Here is a 15,798-nt window from a genome sequence, read left to right on the forward strand (position 1 = left end):
TGCACAAATATGTTATTTTTAGGTCCAGCATAATAATAAATTAATTTATTAGTACTTCAAAACATGTATAATTTTTTTAACCCCGTTTTTCTCAAAAATGTTCCTGTTTGGACTATAAATTAAATGGTCAAACTATATTTAGCATATTTAAGATTAATTATGGACTTCTGGATTAAGATGACAGATTGAAACTTCGCTGAAGGATTTGCATTCTCCTGCACTTACTGAAATAAGAATAAGAATAGTAAAAATAAAAGGAAAAAAATTCACCAGCAGCAACCAAACAAGGAAAGGGCATAATCTAATGCAATAAACTTCAAAATCTGGCCCAAGGGAAAGAAACAGAAAGTTATAGAGCAATAGCCAAAAGAATTGTGGTTATTTACAAGGTTACTGAGGCCAAGTGTGACCCAAAAATATGCCCAACCAAGATGTCATTTTAGTACAGGGATATCTTCAAATATAAAAAATATTTCACTAAAAAGCCCTTTTGGGGGAAAAAAATAAAATGTAGACATTTAAGAGATGAATCAACCGAGGAGTGGAGAAAGCAAAGACAAAGTGATTGGTCATGAGGACTGAAATCAAATATACAAAAATTTTTTTTTTTTTTTGGTGAGGAAGATTAGCCCTGAGCTAACATCTGTTGCTAATCTTCCTCAGCAAAAAGAGGAGGATTGGCCCTGAGCTAATATCTGTGCCCATCTTACTCTATTTTGTATGTGGGATGCCACCACAGCATGGCTTGATGAGCAGTGCATTGGTCAGTGCCCAGGATTCGAACCTGCAAACCCCAGGCCACCAAAGTGGAGCACGTGAACTTAACCGCTATGCCACTGAGCCCACCACAGATAGACAATAATTTTACACAACTATAGGAATTACAGCACAGAATGTGAATGTTATAAACCTGGACAATGGAAAGACTCTTCAAACAGCAGAAAATACGAGGAAAGAAAATAGAAGAGTGTGCCTGATTTTATAAAAGTCTTCATTTTACTTAGTCTTTTGTCTAAATATATGCATAAAAAGGTATCTTGAAGGCCCTTAAAACCTATTGGAAGAAAATATCTTAGGGCTATTATCCTGAGTTTTAAGCAGTTCTCACCCATTTTTCTCCTGGAAGGAGGGAGAAATAGGCCAGCTCTTTTGTTTAAGACACGAGTATTTTAAAATTTTTCATATTCTTGAGTCATCCTGCAGAGATGTAAAGAAGAGATGATTCTTACTTGTTTGTTTCAAGCTGTGTTTCTATTTCAGCATTTTATCTCCTTATTTTACAAGCAAACTGTTTGTTCACAGGCAGCTCAAAGCATTTAATAATGTAGAAGATTTTACTGGGTAGTGAATCTTATGGGTCAGGTGCTCTTGATTTTAGGAGTTTCTGCATCAGAAACTCTGGAGGTGGGGCCCACAGTCAGTGTTTTACCAAGTCCTTCAGTTGTTTCTGATACACACGAAATAGTAGGTTTGGGGTGTCGGGGGAGGGCCGAGAATTCGCATTGGTAGTTCCCAGGTGATACTGATGCTCCTGGGCTGGGGACCACACTTTGAGAGCCACTGCTGTAGGAAAGGAGAGTAAAGAGGCCCATCTGGAAGTAGTTGCCCTGCGTGGCGTGTGAGGACCCATAAGGAAGAAACGCTGAATTTTGCAGGGCTTCTTTGAAGGATTCTGGCCCACTGGTCGCCACCTGGCTGTCCTCTCCCTGTACACATCAGAGAGGACATTGTAAATAATAACTGCAACAATAGCTAACAGTGAGTGCTCACTATGTGCTAAGCACCGTTGTAAATGCTTTCCATAAATTACCTTACTTGTTAACTTCTGAGATAGGTTCTCTGATCTCATTTTACAGATGAGGAAATAAAGCAGTAATTTCCCAAAGTCCCACAGCCAGTGAGTGGCAGAGCCAGATGCAAGCTATGTGACACCAGAGCCTGCTCTCTCAGCCATGTCAACAAAAGCTTACATTATTCTGTTGGAAGATGACACTGCTCAGTTCTAGAACTTTTTTGAAAATTATCTAGGTGAAGTTTATTCCTTCAACTTCTAAAATGATTTAAAGTGGTTTAGCAAATTATATAATACAGCATAGGAGAGTTGCAAATAAGAATAGAAACTGGCCAGAAGAAAGAAAAAAATGTTACCAAGCCTAAACCCATTGGGCAGCTAGTGTGTTCGTGTGTGTGTGTGTGTGTGTGTGTGTGAGAGAAGGCAAAAGACAGACTTGGGCTCCAACTCCAGAGTAAATTAGACATAGTTCGTCATGTATAAAACATTTGATAAACATGATTGCCTTCATTGTCTTCAGTAGTTTTGCAAAAAGTATGGTTATAGTATTCAAATGGATGTGTCCTATATCAACACCCTAGTTTTTAGTGCACATCAAGTTAAAACGTGATTCAGAAAAAAAGAATTCCTGTCTAGTTCTAAAAGAATATCCTCTTTTTTTTTCTAACCTCTTCTTTCCTCTACACATTTCAGGTAAAGGTTAGAACTAGAAGAGATCTAGCAAGTGTTCATTAGACTTTCCCAGATAACAGGACTTTTTGTTTTGTTTTTAAATTTCCTGCCAAAAGAAGTTATATGGTATTTAGAATAGTAAAGATTATTTAAATTTTATTGTATTTCTACAGAATTAGATGCTATTCAAAATGAAAATTGGGACATCTACTTTATGAATATCTAACTTAATTGAGATGACGAGTGGAAGAAAAATAAGTAGAAAGTGAAAAGTGTGGTCAGAAAATGTGAAAGTTAAGACTGGATGCATTACCTTATGATAATCTAATTTCTGAGAATAAAATGTCAAGATGAGAAAGAAATTTAGATTTAATAATCAAACACTATATTTAATTTTGTTTAGTGATAATATTCATTTTGTTTATTATTGATTATTTAGCCTTTTCTCTAGTCTTGGGACTTCAGTAGATGTTCTTAACCTTTTGGGTCCCCTTTAAAAATACAGAAAGCTGTGAAACAAATAGATCTACACATGCAACATTTATATATAACTATGAAAGGGAGATGAAAGTTATTCTAATTGTGTAAAAGGTTTTTCTAGACAGCTTAATATATTTCTTCTTGCATCTGGCAACTTTCTGTTTGTGTAATATGTTTAGAGAATTGAATTTTCTGGTTAATTTAAAATTCTGCTTACCTTATGTCATATTTTATCATATGTGAAAAACCAATTTTCAAAGAACAGAATACAATAACTGTACCATTTATCCTTAGTGATTCTGAAAGCCTTTCAGGATCTTGTAATTCCTTAGAAACAATATTAGCAACCACAAATTTTATTTAATATGCAAAAATAATCCTGTGTACTTCAATTTTCTCATATTTTGGTTATAAATATTTGAACTTTCTGTAATAGGATTCTCTGATTTCTGTATTTCAGAATTGCCATTGCCTTCAGAAAGTGTCGATATTATTATTTCTGACATTCCATTTGGGAAAAAGTTTAAGTTAGGAAAAGACATCAAAAGCATTCTGCAAGAAATGGAAAGGTAAGTTGTTGAATTTATTTCCATAATTTTTTTAGGTATTGGACATTTAACCAAAATATATCATAGCTCTTCAGTTAAAGAGTTGATAGCATTTTAGTGATTTCCCAGAGTTTCAATTTTCTGAGGTTTCAAATCAGAAGTTTATAATTGAAATAAATAGTTATTCCATATCATCTTACACTATAAGTTTTATTCAGAAAAGAATACTAATTTTTCATTATTGCCTGAACTTTGAATATCTGAAATAGTGACCTACATTTCAGTCACTGAGCTAGGTAATTTACATATTTACTTCTAATCTTCACAAAACCCTGCCTCCTATGTGTTAATCCCCCACAATTTAAGATGAGAAACTGGGACCCAGAAAGATTACCTTACTCAAGATCACACAGCTACTAACCAACAGAACAGAATTCACGTAAGGAACGTTCAGTAACACAGAATGGACATCTTCATTATTGATTGCGAAATGAAAATGCAGAAGTGTTTTCATGTTATAGTTTCTAAGGTCGACCTCAGGGAATATATATAATTCAGTGAAAGTATTTCTTTGAGAGGTTCAGTGAGGCTTGAATCGATATTTTTCTGATCATTTAAGTTGATAAAGGAGAGAACCTAGAATACATAGAGGAATGAATGGGGATGAATAAGAGGTCAGTTCATATTCAATTATCTTAGCTGGGCATTTGATAGAGCAGGACAACACAAATGTTCAACAGCCTGTATATAAATAATGTGCCACCAACTGAGAAAATGAGCCATGTGTTTTGGATGGAGAAAAATCAGTGTCACTGCTGACATTCTGTGAGGAAATTTAAAGGTTGACATGAAGTCTAAGCCTAACTAGGAGCCGTCTCTCCTCCATTTGGTGAGCTGGGTGCTCCACTCTTTGTGGATTACCCTATTTCTAAGCAACTTTTCCCCTGTCACACAGTTACGTAACTCATGATATGTTCCCTGGATCTCTCTTTCTGGGCAGCACCTATAATTCAGACATTCCCTGAGTTCCTGTACTCCCTCCTGCCTGATAACACATTCCCCTTCAGCAGATTTTACAACCCTGACTTCATATTAAAATCATTTCAGGAGCTTTCGAGAAGCATCGATGCCTGTTCTCCACCGCTCCCCACTGAGGCTCTGATTTAATTGGTCTGGGGCAGAATCTGGGCATCAGCATTTCTTAACTGCTCCCAAGATGATTCTGTTGTGCAGCCAGGGTTAATAACCACAGCCTTTGCACCTAGCAAGGTAATTCACCAGCTCTGCTATTAAGCCACCTCATGGTGAGATACTAATGTGTGTGAGCAGTGACTTAGATTTAGCCTGGAACTTTCCAGAGATAATGGCTTAACCTAACTGACTATGTAATGCTGCATATTTTAGACATCACAAGTCAGTGGAGGGCAGTATTGAGTAGACAGTCCTTCTAGCACTAGTAAAATTATACCAGCCTGACTTTCTCTAGGCTGGTTTTAGTTTTTTTCTAGGTAATTGAAAATGACGTGGTAATAGATATGACTGCCCACACCTTGTGGCAGTAAATTTAAATATTTACCTGAGAATCTGGAAGATATTCAAGATTTCCTGCAGAATTTGAGTGCCTCAGTAGGATCAATTGAAGGTATACATATTTGGACATGAAACTTCTCTTCTGACCAAGCTTCTTTGCCGCCTGCCCACAGCCTTTATGGTTTGACTTTTGACTTTTTATGGTTTGAGGTTTATATAGGCACTGTAGCATAATACAGTGGTGAAGAGGACAGGCTTTGGAGCCAGAGTACCTGGGTTCTAATCTTGGCTCTCTTACTTAGTAGTTCTTCAGTCATAGACAAATTGCTTAACCACTTTGTGCCTCTTCTTTCAATAATAGTACCTACCTCATAGCATTGTTCTGAGGATTCAGTGGATTTAAAGCTCTTTGAACAGTGCTCAGCACCTAGAAAGTGCTCAGTAACGGTTAGCTCTTACCTGATGTTTTCGTATAAACTTCAAATCCTTTTGGGAAGTAGGTAGGGATATATATAAATATATCTATATACAAATAACTTTTGTCCCAATGGTTTATGAATAGTTTAAGGCTCTAGACAGAAAATGGAAGGGAGGGGGAATTGTGTTAATAAAAATAAGAAGAAATACAAGTAAACCTGTTCATAATAGGCAATGGAAATAGTCCTGTATGTAATACTGAACTAGATTCTTCAAGAAAGAATACGCAATCAGAATTAAAGATTGTCAGACAAATGATTGCCCTGGTGGCATGAGCTATGCACTCTCAGCTCAATCATTTCCTCCTTTAATTTATTTCATTAGTAACCATCTCATGAGCACAGAGCATTGTGAGGAATTCAGAGAAGTTTAATATTTGAGCTTTGCTCTCCAATATAACCATGTAAAACATGTGAGCAAAATTAGAAATTCAACTTGCTCAGTTTGAAGGAAGGAGAAGTCACTGTGTGCCCAAGAGGCTTGAGGTGGATTCATGGAAGGAGCAAGATTTCAGTGAAATTTAGAAATTTGAAAAGAATAAAAAAGGAGACCACACCATGTTTTATACAGATGTTCAATAAGTATTTGTTAAGTAAATACTCCAAAAGGCACATTCAAGGAGTAATGAATACACCAGACTGCTTGGAACAGAGATTGGTGGTAGAAGATTAAGGCCTAATGCGTTCCAAGGTCAAATAATTTAGGACTATTTGTATCGTCTAACCCTAGACTTACAGGTTCACATACAAAAGAGCAATCTCTTTTATGTTGATTGATACAGAGTTTCCCCAACTTATTGACCACAGAATTCTCTTTTTTTTTTTTTTCAAGAAATCGTCTTTCATACTACACTGGTGTTCAGAGGAATGCAAATTGGAAAATATTTTTTCATATTCTGAATAGCTTTCTTAGTAAGAAATTATGTATATGTGAACATGGAAAAATGCCTAGAAAGACATTTATCAAAAATATTTGGGGCTGGCCCAGTGACATAGTGGTTCAATTCGCATGCTCCGCTTCAGCAGCCCAGGGTTCACGGGTTCAGATACCAGGCACGAACCTACACACCACTCAAGCCATGCTGTGGCAGCATCCCACATACAAAGTAGGGGAAGATTGGCACAGATGTTAGCTCAGGGCCAATCTTCCTCACCAAAAAAAATAAAATATTCACCTCTGAATAGCAGGATTTCAAGTGATTTTTACTGTCTTATTTTCTCCATTATTTGAAAAAATTTACAGTAAGTAAATTGGTGAATGTCCTTGTATGCATCTTTCTGTGTACATATGTACAAATAGATACATTTTTCGGTTTTACATAAGTAGGCTTATCCTTAATTTATTGTAATGTAACCAACCTTTCTTTTCACTCAACAATATGTCATGAATCTCTTTTCTGATAAATTGTTATAGTGTGCATTATAATTTTCAGTGGTCGCCATGGTACTATGTTATATGTGTATACCATTATGTAACCAGTACCTATGGATGAACATTTACATAATTCCCAGTTTTTCATTTTAATAAAGAACAATGCTCTGAACCTCAGTTTTCAAACTTACTATATGACCAGGTTCCTTAAAACCACAGTGCCTCAGTTTCTTCATCTGCAAAATGGTGATGCTAACAGGACATACTTGAAAGAATAATTCTGAGGATTATATGATATATAATAAAAAGCATTTAAAACAGTACCTGGCATATAATAAGTGCTCGAAAAATATTAGCGTCATCACCATTCTTGTCACCATTATTCTACTACCTCTACTGTTATATCTTCTTAGGATAATTTCCTACAAGTGAGATTGCTGGGTCAAAGGTTATACACATTTCAGATTTTTGGTATGTTATTGCTAAGCTACTGTCCCAAAAAAGTTACACCAGTTCCATCTCAGGAGTGCTCGTTTCTTCCTAGTCTCACCATCCTGAATATGGCAGTCTTTTGGTTTTTAATACAGTAAGAAAAAAGTTATATCTCATTTATTATTTTAATATGTTTTCTCTTATGTGTTTAGAGATACTTGTGTGTTTTCTTGTTTCTGTCCCATGGTATACAACCACATCTGCGCTTATCCCAGCCCCTCCTCTCTCAGTAGAAGAGGTTTCTCTCTTCTCACCAGGGTTTATCCTCTCAGTTCCTGCCTCCTCGAGGATCGTACTCTGCCCACTTCTCGTTCTTATCTTCAAACTGTGCATCACCTGGTTCTTTCCAGATTCAGTCTTCCCTTCCCCGGACACTTTTGGAGGTCTGCATATACCACGCACTGTACTAGGCACTGGGGATAGAGCTGTGACTAGGACAAGGTCCCTGCCCAGGTGGGGCTTGCATTCCAGTGTGAGAAGACAGGTCGTTAATAAATATACAGGATCATTTCAGATCATGAGTGATAACATGAAGGAAAGAAAACGGGATATTTTGCTGGAGAATGACTGAGAGAGAAGCAGTGGCTGCCTTAGAGAGATAGGCAGGGAAGGCCTCTCCACGGAGATGGTGTTTGAACTCTGGGACCTGAATGATGAGAAGGCACTCGAGGGAATGAGTGTTAAGCGCAGAGTGAGCAGCGAGGCCGAATGTCTAAGACAAGAAGCAGCTTGCTGAGTTGGAGCAACTGAAGGAGTGTCAGTGTGTTCAGACCACAGTGAGCAAAGCAGGCAGGCAGTGCAGTGCGAAAGGTGGGTGAGGGTCAGATCAGGGAGGAGTTTCTACTTGTTAGAAGTCTAATGGGAGAGAGAGAGAGGGATGTATTAGTCTCCCATGTGGAAACTGGGAAGGGAGAGTGGGAGGAGCGACAAGAATGGAAACAAGACCTGTCAGGAGATTGTTGCGATAGTGCAGGCAGGATGTGAGGATGGCATGAAGTAGATGACTATGTGATGTAGTTTGGAGACAGACTTGTCTAGATTTGCTGCTTGTTTCAATGAGGGGAAGCTACTTAAGGTCCTGACATCTTTGCCGGGCGTGGGGAAGAACCCTTGGTCCTCTAGCTGTCATCTTGTTTCCTTACCTAGACAACCGAACTTCTTCAAAGGGTGGTCTACACTTGACATCTCTGCTTCCTCGCCTTCCAGTCCCCCCCTCGATTCTAGCAGACCAGCATTTGCTGCTCCCTCAAGTAAGATTGCTGTCCCTAGGTTCACTACTGACTTCTTATAATCTTAGTCACTTGTTCGTCCTATAACGTTGAAACTGTTGAGATGATTTCCTTCTTGAAACTACTCCTTCGGCTTTCATGACATCATTGTCCAGATTTTCTCTCAGGATATGTTTCATGGGCTCCTCCTCCTCCATCCTTCCTTAAGTGTTAAGTCTCTGTTCTTGGCCCTTTTTCTCTTCTCACTCTGTACTCCCACCGCAGATGATCTCATCCACAATTATGGCTCTATCTACCGCTGACTGTTGAAAACTCCAAAATCCCTACCTCGTGCCCTGGTCCTTCTAGTTACCTCCAGGCTGTGTATCCAGCTGTCAGTTGGAATCCACACTGCTGTATTCCTTAGGCACCTCCGCACATTCCAGACAGAACTCTTTTCCTCCCTCCTCCTCCCACTACGCTGATTCACCCTGGTGCTGAACTCCTTGCAGTGCCTCCTCCTCTTCTCTTCCTGTGCTGCTTGCTCTGCTTCCGGCACCCTCCCTCGCTCCAGCCCCTAGCTGGCACTTGGCCTGGCTCACTCCTGCCTGTCCTTACCTCACACTGTGGGTAATCTCCTCCTCCAGGGATTTTCTCCACTCTCTTGTGCCTGGGTTTGGGACCCCCCCCCCAGTGTGTTCCCACGGCACCTCAGACTCACCTTGATGGTGGCATTTGCTCTTTAACTCTTTACTTGCCTCCCTCTCCCCCTGTTCAGTGATCTCTTTAGCAGCTCAGAGGACTGCGTGTGATTTGTCACTTTTTCCACGTAAATGCTCTACAGACTTTGGTCAAATGCTTGAGTAAATGAATTCAATAAGCTGACATTTCAAGGTGTCCCTTCTTTTTCCAGTCTTCCCTGTTGCATTCATTTGTTCATATCCTCACTGCTTCCTGGTGAGTTTCCTCTGCCATCAGCCTACTGCCTTTAATATATGCTGATCCTTTAGGATTCTTTCATTTGCCTTTTCCTTTGTACAATCATCTATTAGAATGTGACGATAAATTACTTTGAGGCTTGCCTTTTAAATAGAGTAAAAATAGATAATTAAAGCAGATTTGTACTAGTGATTCCATAATTACTATAAGGAATATGCATTATGGAAGATACTACCTAATTGTCAAAATCCTTGTATTTAACTAGATAAAATTAAATTTCAAATTAAAAACACCAAATATTTTAAGTAAAGTGAGATTGTTTGTTGTATAAAAAGAAAGAAGTACTCATACCAATTATCATTTTTGTCCCAGAGTGCTTCACGTTGGCGGGACTGTCGTACTGTTGCTCAGCGAAGATCACCACAGGCGCCTTAAAGACCGTGAGCAGAGCAGCATCCCCGTGAGTTCCCAGGGCAGCCACACAGGTGAACCTGGAATTGAAAAGTGTTTGAATCCTGATGAAGAACCTAGCGTATCAGAGACAGTGTCATCTTCATTCGAAGCCGGTCACCAGGAATGCATAGACAAAATGCCACCGTTTGGCTCTTTGGTGCCAGTGGAATGCTACAGAGTTAGCCTTGGAAAAACAGGTGCATTCATATGTAAATATAAGAAGTCGCACTCTTCTGGACTAGAGCAGGCTGGCCACTGTAGGCCCAGGTCAAGTCCTTATGCCTCAGCTGTGCAGCTAGAAGGTGGTTGTCTCCAGGATCTTGATAGTGCCACAGAGCTCCAGGTACACAGACTCCCCTGAAGACAGGAGTGTGACTGAGGGACCCAGGCCCTCAGGCAGTTTCTCTTTAGACTCTAAAGGGCTTAATGTGGTCTGACAAAGGACAACGAATAAATACTTAAACTAAAGCACTCTTAAACTCTGTATTCTGTCAGAATGTGAAACGTTCTGCTCTGCCTGCACAGTTTCTGAGCAGAAGCTTCAGTTTCCAAACAGATGTTTTCAGAGGTTCTCATAAAGTGAGTTGTAAACATCACAAGCTTGGTAATATTTTAACTATCAGATTTTTTAAAATGTAGAAACTTTTATGTATTACTTCTTTTGATATTAAACTTGATTTTTTTGAACCTGTTAATTTTCTTTTCCATTGCAATGAAAATACTTTTTATTTGCAATGAATTTTATTATGTAAAACATCAGTGGGAATAATAACAATGTGAATTAAGCCAGTATCCTCCAACATGATGGAAAATAAAGTTTGCTTTTTTCCGAAAAGCATTAATAAATTGTCACCTTAGTCTTATTTAAATTAAATGCATTCCTTGTGTTCACTGCTTAAGAAGAAGAAACAGGAAGTTGATGAAAATATGATTTCATTTTTTTCAATAGCCTAATGTGGTGGCTTAGCTTCTTGGGTACTTTGGAACCATTTGAACGACCTTTCCATGTTTGGGAAATTTTTCACCTTGTGAATCCCACCTCTCCAGAGCAGAAGCAGAAAATTTGTTTTCCAGCTAGGGTGTGGCATGTAACCGAGGCCCAGTATCAAGGTCCACAGGTCAGACTGCGGCGAGTGGAGCACAGGTGATGATAAGTGGAATTTTTACCTGAGAACACCTCACAGCAAGCCCATTGGAACCTGAGCCTACCACGTATTCATACCACAAATATTTATTGCGTGCCCGAGATAGGCAGGAAGCTAGATATGAACTGAGAGCAAGGTCACTCCGCCAGGTGCAGCGTCCTAATTACCGGGCAGCGGCTCTGCAGACGTGTAGCACTCCCCCCCGACCCTGACTAAGAGTAGCCCCAAGCCTTGTTATACCATCATTTGCGTTGCGGTTTTGACCTCCCTTGTGGGGGATCACTGCCATTACAGTTCCGGAGATGCCAATGTGAGGAAAAAATCTACCCCTCCCAACATGGGGCTGGAGACAATGCCCCGGTTGGTCCACCTTCTGAGACCCTCACCAACCCCTGGACCCCACCTTCCAAAGCCACCAACCACCACAACTTGGGTGCAGTTGCTCCCCTCGAGCCTGCCCGCCCCCCACCTTGGGGGTGTACTTTCCCTTTGCTAATAAATCCTCCTCTGTTAAAACTTCTGCTGTGTGTCCATTCTCAAATTCTTTTGTGTCTATCCGAGAACCTGGCACCCCACTGCACAGATCCACCTGGTGCCAGTGACACACCTACTGTCTGCCAAGGCACTGTTCAAGGCCCTTGGAGCACACCAGTGAACCAAAGATCCCTAACCCTTAGAACTTAAACACTCGAGTTGGGGAGACAGATAAGAAACAATAGACATAACAAGTAATTGATAAGTTAGAAGGTGATAAATTTTGGGGGGGTAAAGCAGAGTAAAGTGATTGGGGAGTACAGAAGGATGAGGGGCAAAGAGTGTTTTGCATTTTTAAATAGGTCAGGCCTCATTGAGAATGTGAGATTTGAGCAAATTAAAGGACATGGAAGAGTGTTCCAGGTAGATGGAACAGCCCGTTGCAAAGGCCCTGAGGCAAGAGAGTGCCGGACGTGTTTGAGGAACAGCAGAGGGGCAAATGTGGTTAAAGTAGAGTGAGCGAGGGGGAGAATGAGAGGTTAAAGAGTGGCAGGTGGGGGTGGCAGGTTAGATCATATAGGGCCTTGAAGACTATTATGAGGACTTTGACTTTTACTCAAAACCACTAGAGGGTTTTGAACAGGTAGCAATCTAACATACATTTTACAGGCTCACTGTGACTACTGTATTGTGAATCGATTGTAGGGAGGCAAGGGTAGAAGTAGAGAGACCACTTGGGAGAATCTGCAATAATCCAGGCAAGAGAAAATGGTGGCTTGCCCCAGGGCAGTAGCAGTAGAGAAAGTAAGAGGCAGCTGGATTCTGGATATATTTTCAAAGTAGAACCAGCAGGATCTGCTGATGTGTTTGATGCGCGGTGTGATAGATGGAGAGGAGGCAGGAATGACTACAAGATTTTTGGCCAAGCACCTGGGACAGTGGAGTTTCTGTCAACTGATGGGTAAAGGCTGCACGAGGGGCGGGTTGGGTGGGAGATACCAGAAGTTCAGTTGTAGACTTGCTAATTTTGAGATGTGCATTATACATCCAAGTGGAGGTATTGAGTAGGCACTTGAATATTGGAGTCGACAGTTTAAGAAGAAGGTCTACTCTGGAGATATAAATTTGGGAATTTTCAGCATATAGGTGCCATGAAACTGGGATCCTGTGGGATCACCAAAAGACTGAGTGTAGGAGAGAAAGGAAGAGGAGCAGGGCTGAGCCCTGGGTTTCTCCAACACTAAGCAGTCAGGAGAAGAGGAGGAATCCGCAAGGGAGACTGAGAAGGAGCTACCAGGGAGGCAAGAGGAAAACCATGAGTGGTCGCCTGGAAGGCAGATGAACAAAGGGTATGGAGGAGGGAGTGGTCAGCTATTAAATGCTGCTAGCCGGCCAAGTAGGATAAGGACTGGAGATTGACCGTTGGACTTAGCAATGAGGAGGTCACCAGTGACCCTGATAATGGAGTTTTGGTGGGGTGGACAAGGAGCAAAACCAGACTGGATTGGGCTCAGGAGAAAATAGGGAAAGAGCTGGAGGTAGCGAGTATAGACAACTCTTTCAACTAGTTTTGCTGAAAAAGGAGCAAAGAATGGAGGTGGTAGGTTGGTAGGGGATGTGGAATTGAGAGAACGATTTTTTTTTAAGATGGGAGAAGTAGGGGCATGTTTTTATGTTGAAGAGAATGTCCCAGGAAAGACAAAAAACTGATGAAGTGTAGGGAAAAAGGGATAAATGCTGGAACAGTGTTCTGAATAAGGGGATGGAATGCAGTCCACACGTGGAAGAATGAGCTTTAGATAAGAGCATGAATAATTTCTCCATGGCTACGAGTGGGAAGGCAGCAAACAGGCATTTCTGCAATAACATGATAAATGTGCCCCCGAAAATTTTTTTATTCTCAAATTCATGCCCTAAAAATAATACAATTTATGGAAAAATTAGGGTTGGCGCAGATCATTCCAAACCTATCCAACTTTACAACCTGGGCACTCACAAAAACAACATGGTTTAAAAAAATGTTACATTCCCTATAAATAACTACATCAGTAAATAAGGGATTTCACCTTTCCAAAAAAAGGGCAAAGGTAGCTTGATAGAATTTGGTAGAGGAGGGTAAAAGCTGCTGAGTTACACAATAAGCACTTCCAAGACAGGACCTGTGGTCAAACTGGACCTAAGAAGAAGAAAGGGCAGGGAGTGGGCATCGTGTAAAGAACCTGATTCTGCGGCTTGCTCCATCAGCTCCTTCCATTGGTGTCCTTCACATTCAGCAGCTCTTATCTAGTGGCACAAAATGTTAATGTGCTGGGGGGAAAATCACTTCCACATTACAGTGACATCATCCCCCACTTAGCTATAATATTTGAGTTCGTGCCCATTACAGAAATGCGTTGTTGGAGAACAGACTGTAAGTGGGGGCAGATGCTGGAAAGTGGGTGGATGTGGTGCTGGTAGACCATGGAAGTTCTCTTCTAACTGCTTCAATTTTCTCAGTGGAAAATTATGCGGTAATTTCCCCAGTTCCTGAGTCTATAGTTGGAATAGCTACCCTCAGCAATTGCAGAATCTCCACAACGGCCTTCGGAGCCATGGAGTAAGGGTGTCATGACTGGAGGGCCAAGGTCACATACTCCTTCGGCTCCCCCTTCCTCCCAAAATGGCCAAACAAAAGCAATACCATGTCTTTGTAGGAACTGCAGCTATGAGTGCCACCAACAAGAAAGACGCACAGGTGCTTGATGGAATTCTTCGGCATCTGAAGGAAACCTATGTCACCTTCGGGTTTGCTGCTCTGACTCATTTACTTTTAATGGAGGCCTGGGCAAGACAGTGCTCTCCGGCTGGTCCAGGCCCACTGTAAGCAGCTCTGCATCTGTGCCCGTAGGACCCGGGAGATCTAATGGTGCTCAAGTGTCTGTGGCCGACCTGGCTGCTGTGCGGAGCCTGCAGCAAGTCCTAACAGGGGAAGTACAGCCGCAGCCTCTTGGCTTTTGGAGCAAAGCCAAGCTCTCTTGTGTGGGTAATTATTCTCCTTTTAGAAATAACTCTTGGCTTGCCACTGAGGGCTTGACCACAGAACACTAGGTGACCATATGGCCTAAATGCCCATCTTGAACTGGGAGTGATTTGATCCTCCAAGCCACAAGTTCAGTAGGCCCAGCCCAGCAGCACACCCTCATCCGGTGGAAGCAGTGGATATTAGCACCGCGCTCCACGTGGCTGACGGTCCTCACGGGCTCCAGGAGCAGTCAGCATCTTATCCTGCGTTGTGCTACCCTCCCTCCCTCACAACCATGGTCTAAGGGGGAATTCCCAATGAGCAGTTTGCCAAGGGAAAAAATAATATCTGGTTCACAGATGGCTCTGCAAGTTTTGCTGGCACCTGCTGGAATTTAACTGCTGGGCTATTTCAGCCCTGCTTGGAGCCGAGCGACAGTGGGAAAAGGAAATCCTCCCAGGGAGCAGAACTTGGAGTGGTCCACATTATACGCTTTGCCTGGAAGGAGAGGCGGCCCGAGAGACAGATGCTCACCGTGCTGTGGGCAGTGGCGACCAGTTTGAAAGGATGGTCAGCGACATGAAAGGAGGTTTGAAGAAGAGGAATGTGGATGGACATCTCAGAACAGGCCCCAGTGTGGGAGAATATTTGTGTCCCACTACAATGGTCAAGAGTTCTCACTGTGGGGGAGGCTCTAAGTATGCAGGTGTCGATTGCCTGACCTGTGCCCTGTGGATGGCAGTCTTCCCCTTTCCCCAGCCATCCTTGCTCAATGGCCTCACGGACAAAGTGGCCATGGTTTCAGGGATAGAGAAAATGCATTGGCCCGCCAAGGACTTCTCCTCACCAAGGCTAACGTGCCTACTGCCACTGCTGCTGAATTTTCAGCAGCGATGACCAACCCTGAGCCTTGTTATAATACCACATCCAGAAGCAGAATTGTGGTAGAGACCCTTCCCTTGTGGAGAGGGCAATAATTTGTCCTCACTGGAATAACTACTCATTCTGGATTTGGATTCTCCAGGCCAGCAGCACCTTTCATGCACTTACCAAATTGTCTTATTCACTCTCATTTATTTCCACGCAACAATGCTTTTCACCAGAGTTCAGTTACAGTGATGCGAGTGAGACAATAGACCTATGCTCATAGGATTTCTAGACTTACTGTGTACCCCACCACCTGAAACAGAAGGCCTTATGGCATGGTGGAGCAGCC

The 15,798-nt window shown here is 41.6% G+C and overlaps 1 protein-coding gene across 3 annotated transcripts in view; it reads left to right on the forward strand.

Moving 5' to 3' along the window:
* Window positions 1–10,824, forward strand: part of THUMPD2 (THUMP domain containing 2) — a 48,603-nt gene extending 37,779 nt beyond the window's left edge. For 2 of the 3 annotated variants that reach the window (XM_058551370.1, XM_058551371.1), the window contains 2 exons: window positions 3,405–3,513; window positions 9,882–10,824. In XM_058551370.1, the coding sequence (XP_058407353.1) occupies window positions 3,405–3,513; window positions 9,882–10,323 (551 nt within the window). In that variant the 3' untranslated portion in view covers window positions 10,324–10,824. Of the gene's footprint in view, window positions 1–3,404; window positions 3,514–9,881 lie in introns of those variants that run through there. The other variant, XM_058551372.1, reaches the window with a different exon arrangement.
* Window positions 10,825–15,798: the final 4,974 nt, after the last annotated feature.

Source organism: Diceros bicornis, chromosome 12, assembly GCF_020826845.1.
Source record: "Diceros bicornis minor isolate mBicDic1 chromosome 12, mDicBic1.mat.cur, whole genome shotgun sequence".
Taxonomy (NCBI): domain Eukaryota; kingdom Metazoa; phylum Chordata; class Mammalia; order Perissodactyla; family Rhinocerotidae; genus Diceros; species Diceros bicornis.